Below are 11,266 nucleotides of genomic sequence, written 5' to 3' on the forward strand. Positions count from 1 at the left end.
ACCAGTAGTGGTTAAAACTGATTTTCAAATATGCAAATATCCATCACAGAAAGTGATGCTTCATGAATTCACTTCTGACTTGTCCATAGCACAAGGACTATGCTACTCAAGTAGCATTACAAAACTCTGTATCATATGCTGTTTTATACATACGCACACGTATATATAATATATATAAGCGAGTCCCCTTTTGTTTTTTTTTTTTTTGGTAAAAAAAATTTGTGAATTATAAATATTCCTACTCTCTTGGCCTTATATTATAAAATTTGTAATACTAGTTTCCAAATTTAATATGAATTGTCCAGAGTTTTGCTTCTTTTATTATAGGTTGCTTGCAGAGTTGGGAGCTTCACTTCCATTGCATGTGAATGGGTAGGGTTATGAGTAGTATGACTCGTACGTTTGTGAATACAGTCGACTACATGTTTTTTCATCATCATTATCCAAATCCAGCCATGCATTTGATAACTATAAACGATACAAATATTTAGAAAAAAGCATACACCATTCTCAGTATACAAGCCTTTTTATACTAGTTGTTGTATAAGGAATATTTCTCAAGATTACAATCTTGAATATCTAGATGAACAAAGAAATGAATAATCGAATATGTAGAGTCGAAGCATGCTCTTGAAATTCACGATTCTAATACAATTATAAATTATAAACTAAGAAAATACATAGTTTTAATCAATTTAAAAACAAAATCATCTATACATATTAACCATTTATAATTTTGGGAATTAATTTTTATCATAACATAAAAATGAGATAAATAGCTTTCCATTAGAAGTGGTGTCAAATCATTTGGAAATGTATTCTAAAAGTTATGACTAAATTACTATACACATATCAATTATGCCGCGAATAAAGAAGCATCCAAAAATCTTGAGAGTACAACGGACAATAAGTCATTACAATAAAATACTTTAATAATTAACTTGATGTGATTAACTGAATCACTGATGATCTCCTTTAAAGAAATTATTTATGTTGTTCAGTTGTTCACCATCAGGATGTTTGGCTTTGTTCACAAAATAGACTTGGTATTAATATTCAAAAAAGAACTGAAAACTATTTGTACTAACAATTTTTTAGATACAAGCAAAAATATATTAATGGATAAACCATCCAATAATTCTCTGTGATGATTATAACAAAGAAAAAATTGGTTTTTAAACTAATACAAGTATAACAAGAGAAACCAGTCAATTAACTTATGGAGACAATTGGATCATCATGTCTCAGATGTGGTCTCGAAATCAAACCGACTAAGCCAAGATTTTGATATAGCCTATTAAAAACATATAAAATATGTTGCAGCATTCTACAATATATATATCACATATAAAATTGTGCATAACCATTATGATATGTACAAGAAATGTACACATAAGACAGTCGCTCTAATACATTACAAAAGAATTGATATGGAATGACATGTCTTTGAGAATATGTATAAATCACTAAGCATTCGGCAATCTAGCAATAAATGGTAGAAGTAATTTGGAAAGACTTGTTATAAAATGAAAAACATGAAAGAAACAACTAGACACTAACATCTTAAATCTGTTGGTTAAACTGACCAAATATGAAAAGTATCATGATTAGGTTATTGGTAATTTATTCAAGAAAAAGAGGAAACATATATTATCCCCAAAGCACTAAACTCTAAACATTAAAATATTCTGTGTTCAATAAAGAAAAAGATAACTAATATGTGATCGTTCAGTCGGTTGCGCATATAACAACCAATAACCTAATCAAAACACATCAAAATAAGAATAACCATGCAAAGAAAGACAAAATGATCTGATTCCAGAAAGAAGGATAAAGAAAATGCATGTGTTTGAGCAATCAAGATTAACGAGACATGATGCAAATAAAATAATAATTTATGTACCATTATGGATATCGTGAAACTCTTGAATGTTGTAACGATAGGGAGCACGTACGAGCCCCATCATTGAAAGAAAATGAGGTGGAATAAGTTAAGCCAGTGTAGAGGTGATGGTTGATTCTAATAAATGGTTTAATCTTTATATTCTTAAACCTTTTATAAAATTTTATAAAAGGTTTAATAAAAAGTTTATAACACATTATATTTGTTGTATAATGTCTAATCCTTATATTCTCAAGAATCAAATAACTGGTTGCGTAACTCTCTTTGGTCTGATTTTTAGACTCGATGCTTTATGGGTTAAGTTACTTTGTTTATTCTTGGGTTAATGTTTGTCTTTAGCTTTGGCTCCAAGGACTATCAATGTCCGTTGGCTTTTTGACTCTGGGGTTCTTCGAAAACTCAACGGCTATCGTTGGTGAGTGTTTAATATAATCTCTTATTGTTAAAAAAAAAGTTTGGTTCATCTCATTGTAGATACCTTTCAATCAATAAATATCCCCTTTGTGTTAAACATATGTATTTGAATTCTAAGAGTTGTGCATGTTTCCAGCTTTTAAAATTCTTAACTTATCAAAACCTTTTCTATTAAGTTTTATGGTGTTATACAATCATCATTTGGTTAACTATTCATCTCATTTACCGGCAAAATCAAAGAGAGTTACATAGTAAGTTGATTAAGCTTAATTTCAGTCTAAATAAAATTCATCATCTGATAAAGCAGAGAGAGTTATGCAACCAATTGTTTGATTCTACCAATCTTCTTTATTGATCATGGTCCTGTTCTACATCATTTTAGCTAAGAAACCCGCCTGGCTCTCCCATACACACTCAGTCTGAGATAGACAAATGGAACATTTATTTTTAGTTTTTTTTTTCCTTTTGAGAAAACATTTATTTTTAGTTTCATTGACATAAATGCTTTACATACGGTTTGTTTTCTCCCTCAGTGCTACATATAGTCAAGAATGTTGATGTGATTCAAGAGAAGATGATGACTATGTCTGCTGTTTCAGAGTCGTAGGTAGAGTACGCATCAGTTCCAACGAGAGTGCTTGACCAGCAAGATCTCAGTCCACAAAAAGAACCGCTTCAGGTATTGAATCTTAACCTGGAATCAAGCCTTAGAATAGCCGTCGGGACACTCTCTTCTCTTAGAGACGAGAAACTGGCAGCCTTATATCAACCAACCAAAGAGGTACATAAACCAGAACTGATCACCAAAAGGACAATTAAGCTTCCCTTCCCAGTAAAAACACCTTGTATGCCTATGATAGTTAATTAGTATTCACGTGTAGGGTTGTACTCAACAAACTGTCCGTTTTTAAATGCGGTTTTCCCGTGTTGGTAGAACCAAGTCTTGAACCACCACCACACATTGTTGATCTCGTTCCCTTTCTTCTTAGCCTCTTCTTTATATGTGTATGTCCCAACCATCATCACACCTTCTCTAGGATTGTAAACCATGTCTTCAAAAAAGTTGGGAATCTTGAACTTGTCTCCATATTTGGGCGCAAAAGAGTCTATGTAATCTTCAGATAAATCTTGAGTCAAGGGAGCGACTGGTATGTAAGTGAGTCTCATCTACTCCATGACAGGTATAAACTTGATCTCAGCGGCAACAAGGGGTCCAAGCGTTCCTTGAGACCATGGGATTGCATAGAAGAGATCAGAGTACTCATTATCGTTTGTGGCACAGACAAGTTCCACACCCGCTAAAACTATCTCATAAGCCTTGACGGTGTAAACAAACCGTAGAGGTGAGAGCTTCCTTCAATACCATATCCATTAATGAGTCCAACAACAGCGAGAGAGAGGTTCATGTGGACAGTGGCACGTGAGATCTGTCCCATTTTGACGAGAGTCTCCACTCTAGCAATCATCTTCGCCGTGTTGATTTCAATGATGTTGCGGAACTCTCCCAAGTCAACCCCCGGGCTCTCTTGTAGTCAATGTTCCTCATTAATACAGTGATCCATGTCTTACGTGCATTGCTAGCAAGACCGTCCTTGGATGTGTCCCTCTCTTTAAGCCGTTTGCTGACTTTCATGGCGTTCTGGTCGTGTTCCTTGAAGCATTTCTCATAGGATTTGGACTAAGACCACATGCCACCGAGGTAGGTGAGGAAGTAGAGTGTGGCTCAGATTTAAAGGACGATGAAAATGACAATGAGCCATCTGAAATTGACAAAGCAATCAACCCATGTCTTCTTTCTCTTTCTCCTTACAAGTGGTGCTTGAAGATGACATGGAAGTCATATGGGGCCGATATGCCGAATATATTTTGAAGATACAGAAACATGATAGCTCTCAAAACTAAGAGAAACACATAGACTACAAGACCTAATCGCCGTAAAATACGTTTTTTTTCTTGAACATTTGTAGAGTGCCTACCGTGATCATAGGTACACATTAATTTTAACTAATGCTTTATATATGTCATATACTAATATATGTTGTCAATTAACATATTTGATATGTTTTCTTTTACAGATTACATCAACAGGTTGGAAGAAATGGTTTAATTGCAAGGATTGATATTGGACATGGTGTTTCAACAATGACCATGGTTGAGTCCATAGGTCTTATCAATGAGCTACGCAGAAAAAGAATTTACAGAAAATTTGAAAAGTAATTTTTTTAAATTTTTATGTTTTATTATTATTTAGAAAGAGACCAGTTGCTTCAGTATCTGCTACAAGAGGAGTAGATATAGGAATAATGTTGGCTTCCGCAGCAAGTAGTTGCTTCAGGATTTGTTTGACTGATCAAGTGAATCAACGATGATCTCCTTAATAAATTCATTTACATGGTTGTCATTATCTTGGCTTTTTCACAAAACAAACTTGTTTTTAATACTAAAAAAAATACAAACAATTTTTCTCTGACACAAACATAAATTTTACATTTTAAAAGTAGTATTGAATAATCGCCAAGTGGTCAAACCTATACACAAAAACAATTGATTCACCTATGGAGACAATATAGCACCATGTCTCAATGAGACCTCGAAATCAAACTGACTGATCCAATATTTTGATATAACCTATTAAAAGCATATAAAATATCTTGCATTCTACAACTTATATATCACATATAAAAATGTGCATAGCCATGATAATGGCATGTACAAGCAATGTACACACAACACTCTAATAATTACAAAAGAAATGATATGGAGTGACATGCCCTTCAATTCCTGCGAGAATTTCAATAACTAATTTAGCATTCAAGCATCTAGAATAATTTGGCAAGACTTGCGACATAATGAAAAACATGAAATAAACAACTAGGCATTAACATTAACATATTAAATCCAATGATTAAATTGATTAAAGATGAAAAAAATATCATGATTAAGTTATAGGTAACTTGCTAAGAAAAAAGTGAATAAACATAGATTTATGATCTTCATCAGCTGATTTAATCAAAAAAATATTAAGAATATTTTTCAAGATTATGATCGTCAGCGGTTGATTTAATCAAAAAAAACCTTTAACAAAAAAAAAGGAAATAATTGTTAGAATTACAATTTTGAATTATATAAACAAAGAGTTAACAATTAGAATGTAGAGTCAAAGTGGCTCTGAGATACATGAGGCTGATATAATTATGAACTATAATACTAAATAATTAATACATATATTTAATAAGACCATCAATTAGGCCTCATGGACATTGATATATGCGGGCCAAGCAATGCTAGGCCTTAAAGCGCATGCGATTCATCAGAGTAACCACGGATGGTCCCTTGTCTATGTTGGAGACCACCTTGGAAAGAAGTGAGCTTTTGTAAGAAAGTTGGGGTCCATGTGGTTGGAGTAGTAGAGAACATATATCAGCGGTTTGTGTCAACCGTTAGCGGATCTCAAGTTCATGAAGCTGCTGCATACAGAACATGGCTCCTCTGTTAACGTGACAGTAACAAAAGACATAATGATATATGGTGTTTTTGACATCATTGTACATATGTTTTCAAAAAAAATTTAGTCTTTTATCGAGTCTATCTAGTTCTTTTTGAGTTCTTTCAAGTCTGGAGTAGATTGCAGAGTTGAAGATGGGTGCATGAAGAAAAGATGTCATATTTGAAAGATTTCCCGCGGAACAGCATGGCGGAGCTGACAATTGTTCTTCTCAAGGAACAGTCCGAGCGATTGTTCTCGACATTAAGGAAAAATCCAAGTTATTTTGGGAATTTTCCCTAGCCACACCACTTCTTCTCTAACCTAATGGCACCTTCATATAAAAGCGTCTCTATCATTTATTTTATTTTTTACGCTTGTTTTGCAAAAGACCTAGACTTGTTTTGGTGGTTTGCACTTGTAAGGAAAACGACTTCATTTCTCATCTAGAAAAGATTACTCCCTCCGTTTTGGAATCATCTTTTTCATACTTATTAAGAAAACACGTAAATTTTTGATAATAAATGTATAACTTTCCGTGTTTAGCTATTAATGTTTTTGAAATTTACAATTTGACATTATTACATATATTGAAAATATAAAATATTGATCTTTTAGAAACATAATATTTTTCTAAAACATGGATAATTTAGAAATGGAAGGAGTATTTTGAACCCTCTTGTTTTGATTTCAATTTACTTGCGGTAGTATTCAGAAATCATGTCTTTGGTATCTAGTATGATGTCTGAATAGTCATATAACTTGTCTAAGGTTCTAGGGTCTTGATCGCATGAGCTAAACATAGAGCAATTCATTATGTTATCTTCATTCATATCAACTCGTACTGCTTGCATTAATCTTATCATTTAATGTTTGAATCTAGGTCTAATCAACTCGCTAACCGCGTAGAAGATGACTTGAAAATGTATGAACGAGCTGAGCAATCCTAATCAACGAAAGTAGATATTATGGTGTTTAGTGAACCTATCGGACTTGATGTCTAATGCTTGCCATCACATCTTGTTTCAAGCGAGAACTGCCCATGACAGTTGATTGTTCTATTTGAGTGAACCGAGTTTTAAATTGTGCTTAGTCGTACTTGAATAATTGTTTGACTCAGTATTGACACCCGATGAAGTAACACTAGACTAGCTTTTTATTAAATTTGTATTCTTTAATTAATCTTGTTACTTGTTTTTTACGAAACCACAAAATTAAACTCCACTATTATTTTAGCTTATAGTAGAACCAATAAAATAAAGTGTAAACTGGACGTCCTATGAAATTGACTCTAAACATATTACAAAAACACTGTTGACTTCACAGGAGTAAAGCTTCATTTTTAGTGTATCACGTAATCTCTTGCATAAGAGAGAACGCACTAGAGCTTCTCAATGTCTTGGCTTACAGCGAAGTGATTGACCGCAGTAGAGGTGGTGCAGAGAGTGTTACTGCGATCATGCAGAGTGTGTAGGGAGATGGGAGTAACGTTTCTTGGGAGTTTTTCTTTGTATCCACAGCTTTGCAAAGCAGCTGAACAAGGTAAGTCGTACTTTGAGGGTGACAACAAGTGTTTTGTTAGCGCACCCGCGCTTAAAGCATCAACTGTTTCCGTGTATATGCGGTTTTGGATATTGCAACAACTAGATCCAGACTCGAGACAATACACATCAAAGGGGCTTAGGTCTGAATCTTTGACTAGACGAAAACTAGTCTTATTAACTAAGATAAATGTTTGGACACAAAAGCTAATACGAGACGCATCCATGTTTTTTTGTTGTTCTCTTTGTAACATGACCATAATGACTAAAGGATTCATCGTCTACACGGCCATCTGTCGAATGGAGTGACACCAACGGTCGTATGCTGGGGTGAGATCGGGCCACTCGGAGGCTGATACTGAGAAATCTTGGAGCCAATTTGTGAGCAATATTTCTTGATCCAATGCAGGCAATGTCGAGATAGCTTTGTCTATGGCTCGTTCCACCTCAACTCTCTCGTAGCCTGTCAGCACGGGAAACGCTAGCCCGTTCCTAGCGTGGCTAAATAGAGGTAGCCAGTTTGCAAGGAGTCTAAACTTCACTTGTCCTGGAACCTGTGTTGTGTCTCGTGCTAACTCTCCAATTAAGAGCGCTGCAAAACATTAGTTACTAGTAAACATCGGACCATGCATGTAGCAAGGACCTACGTCTTGGAACCTAAATTTTATAAACCTTTTGGACGATGTAAGATGTTGAATTAATGTGCATAAAATTGTGGTGAAATAGTTTTGAGCACTTAATAAAAAGCTTTTACTTAGTGGCATCATATTTAATAAAAATGTGGTGAAATGTTTTTGAGCACTAAATAAAGTCCAAATAGACAGTAAATGCCATTACTTACCAGAAATCTTGACCATAAGGCCTTGAACCCTAGGAGCAGCCGTGAGAGACAAGGAAGCTAAACCGGAAGCATAACTCCACCGTTTTATACCTTCTTCAATCGCACCATAACGCCTAAGTTTCTCTGTCATCCACAGCAGCTCCTCCGCCAGCTTCTCAACAGCCAACTCAACCTCATTCTCCTGAGAACCACCCGCTCTCACCAACGCAGACTCCCTCCTCTTACTCTGCGATAACAAGTTACCGGCCATATCGGCCAAGGACCTGGCCGTGTTGATTGCTGTTGTCAGCCCTCTCACAGAGGAGGCAACATAGCCTCCTAATGGGAGGGCGCTAACCAGACGTAGAGGCAGACCACCGAAGGACTCATCTGCGGTTCGAGAGCGTTTCAAGGAGTCCTGCAAACGCGCAGTTGTGCGTGCGAAGGAGGACGCGAGGGCCGTTCTATTGACGTCGAGTAGCTCCGCGTTGCAGCTCAGGGCGTTCTCTTCCATGATCTTCTCCGCCATTCCCATGGTGAAATGGTATTTTCTTGAGGTTACTGGAATCTCATTCATCAGCGCTAGTACCTACTCGTAGACACATATTATGACGTATAAATGGCAAATTAAAACCATTAATAGAGAACATAGTCGATGTAATTATTCAATATATGCAAGTTTTGCATAACTATATATTCATCTAACTTAACGAACAATATATACTTTTTTTGCAAATTTATCAGTTTATGAATAGTTATGATAATTAGTTAATTAGTCCTGATCCATTAATTAGGAAGTACCAATCATCGAGCCTATGATTCATCCGCTTTCCTCTTTGTTTTCATGTATGCCGTGGCACTATGCATGTTATCCACGTGGAAATTATAGATAAAATGTCCACGTGAGTCCCCTCGTGTTCCAAAAATAGCAAGCTCCAAAATCATATTATATGATGGATACTAGGCCTGGACGTTTTTAACTCAATCCGAAGTACCTATCAAAACCCGAACCGTAAAAACCGAAACCGAATCCGAACTGTTATACAAAAATATCCGAACGAGACTTATGAGCTTAATACTTTGGTGTTTGGTTAGAATCCAAACCGAACCGACATCCGAACTAGGATCCGAAAAGATCCGAAATTAGTTAAATATGTTAAAGTTTTTATATATTTAAGATGATTTAGATATTTTAGGATATTCAAAATATTTTTTTAGTTTGTTTTAATTGTTATTTTGAATACTTTTTAGTTAATTTAGATAGTTTAACTAATTTTTAATTAGATTTGTAAACAATTTATATATTTTGAAAAAATAATTGTCAATTTTTAAAGTTTTAAAACAAATATTTTTGGACGATTTTAAACATTGGTTAAATCCGATCCGAACCGAACCTGAAAGGAACCGAACCGAAATCAATCTGATAATTAGTAAAACCCGAATAGTACTTCTGAGCATAACATCGAAAATCCAAAAATTCGAATTATTTGGACCGAAACTGAACGGTCCACCGAACGCCCAGGCCTAATCGATACAAATAGAGAAAATATTATATTTCAATCAAAGATCGGGTTATGGCGTTATGCAAACAATAACACACAAGACTACATGTGCATATTATGACCGTCATGGCTTAATTGGACCCAAGCAACCAAGCGAATCTTGTTATTCAAATCCAAATAAAGACGTTAAACGTAAAAAAACAAATTCACCAAGCAAACTTAAAAATAAATAAAACGTTAATGTTAATTAACAACAAATAATAAAGGGTTACAAACTAACACTTACGTGACAAAGTGCTCTACCGAGAGAGCTGACGGAAGGTGCATCAACGCCGTCAGCCATCATCATACTTAAATTCCCCGACCCTGAATACTTCACCAACGCCGTTGATGACGTCGACGACGAGGACGGAGCTGAAACCGGTACCAACGCGTTCTCCGCCACCGCGGTGAGAAGACCCGAAGCGAAACTGAAGGCATGATAAGAATAACCATAAGCAGAATAAGATAAAAGATGGGAGTAGAAGGAAGATAGTCCAAGAAAACCCTAAGGACCCAAAGGGAGAGCCACGCTATTATCATAGACATGAACCTGAGTTGGTCCGAAGCCGACCACCGCCTAGAAGCCAAATCTGGTGTGGAGGCGGTGGAGGCGACGGAAACGAGAGAACGAGCGGCGGTGTTGACGGTGGTCATGAAGATGGAGTTGAGAAGACCCGTCGTGGGACGGTTGTTTCTGTAAGTGTACTCCAAGTATTGTAGCTCCCTTGACGACGACATTCCCTTCTTTCACTTTTGTTGTTGTCTCTCTCAAAAAGAAAGTTAACAATAGTACGACCGGTTATGTTTGTATATATAGAAGTTGGTTTGGATATTTCTTCTTTTCGAAGTATGAGATGCACCGCCTATGATCTGTGTGTGTTCTAGTCGTCGTGTAAGCATTTGATGTACTTTCGGTAAAATTTTGTCGGGTCATATGCGTCGTCGTTTCCTCTTTTCCCACATAGGTAAATGATAATCTGGAAATTGTTAAATTCCTCTTTTTTTTTTCAGACAGTGCGTTGAAAAATTATTGTTGAAGTACACGTAAGTGTTGGTTGATATGCACATTAAGCCGGCCAAACGTGAGCTACAAAAAAAGTTTTCCAACAGAGGTAGAATATTGAAATTGATATAATCCGGATGCAAACTTGGTGATAACCAAGTTGGAGGAAAAATATAGTCATTGTAATACACTCATTTCGAGTTTTTTATTTACTAATACATGAGATACATTATATATAAAAAGGAGGAACAAATGAAAATGTCATGAGCTGAAGTTTTTTTTTTTTGCCAAAAGGTTGAAGTTCATTTAAAAAAATGATGCTGGTTTGTAATCTTACAAATTAAAAAGATCATACTAGGATCAGCTCTTGCAAAAAAGATAAAAAAGAGCTAGGCCTAGAAACAGAGGAGTGCTAAAGAACAATCCTACTCATACAAGAGCCACAACTCCATTGCCTTCCGGAAATTTGAGTTGTTTCTTTTACCAAGAATAACATCACGGATGCTACGGTCGATTGTTTTGAAAATCATAGCAGGTGGAGTTATGACGTTGTTATG

At 35.6% G+C, this 11,266-nt stretch overlaps 1 protein-coding gene and 1 pseudogene across 1 annotated transcript; both read right to left on the reverse strand.

Moving 5' to 3' along the window:
* Nucleotides 1–272: 272 nt before the first annotated feature.
* On the reverse strand, nt 273–4,142 carry LOC125607179 (annotated as a pseudogene).
* Nucleotides 4,143–7,488: 3,346 nt separating this feature from the next.
* On the reverse strand, nt 7,489–10,504 carry LOC125607021. The gene is made up of 4 exons (XM_048776521.1): nt 10,257–10,504; nt 9,951–10,134; nt 8,184–8,751; nt 7,489–7,934 (listed from the first exon to the last, which is right to left on the reverse strand). The coding sequence occupies exons 1-4, from the start codon at nt 10,442–10,444 to the stop codon at nt 7,624–7,626; spliced, it is 1,251 nt and encodes a 416-aa protein (XP_048632478.1). The 5' UTR covers nt 10,445–10,504; the 3' UTR covers nt 7,489–7,623.
* Between the last annotated feature and the right edge of the window lie 762 nt (nt 10,505–11,266).

The sequence above is a fragment of the Brassica napus genome, chromosome A3, assembly GCF_020379485.1.
Source record: "Brassica napus cultivar Da-Ae chromosome A3, Da-Ae, whole genome shotgun sequence".
Lineage (NCBI taxonomy): Eukaryota > Viridiplantae > Streptophyta > Magnoliopsida > Brassicales > Brassicaceae > Brassica > Brassica napus.

Bases quoted from the DNA above. Each gene is read 5' to 3' on its own strand.
- LOC125607021 (XM_048776521.1), bottom strand. From the start codon at position 10,444: ATGTCGTCGTCAAGGGAGCTACAATACTTGGAGTACACTTACAGAAAC. The intron at 10,135-10,256 runs GTTCATGTCTAT...TCATGCCTTCAG, and splicing joins TCGGCTTCGGACCAACTCAG to TTTCGCTTCGGGTCTTCTCA. The intron at 8,752-9,950 runs GTAAGTGTTAGT...GTCTACGAGTAG, and splicing joins TCGGTAGAGCACTTTGTCAC to GTACTAGCGCTGATGAATGA.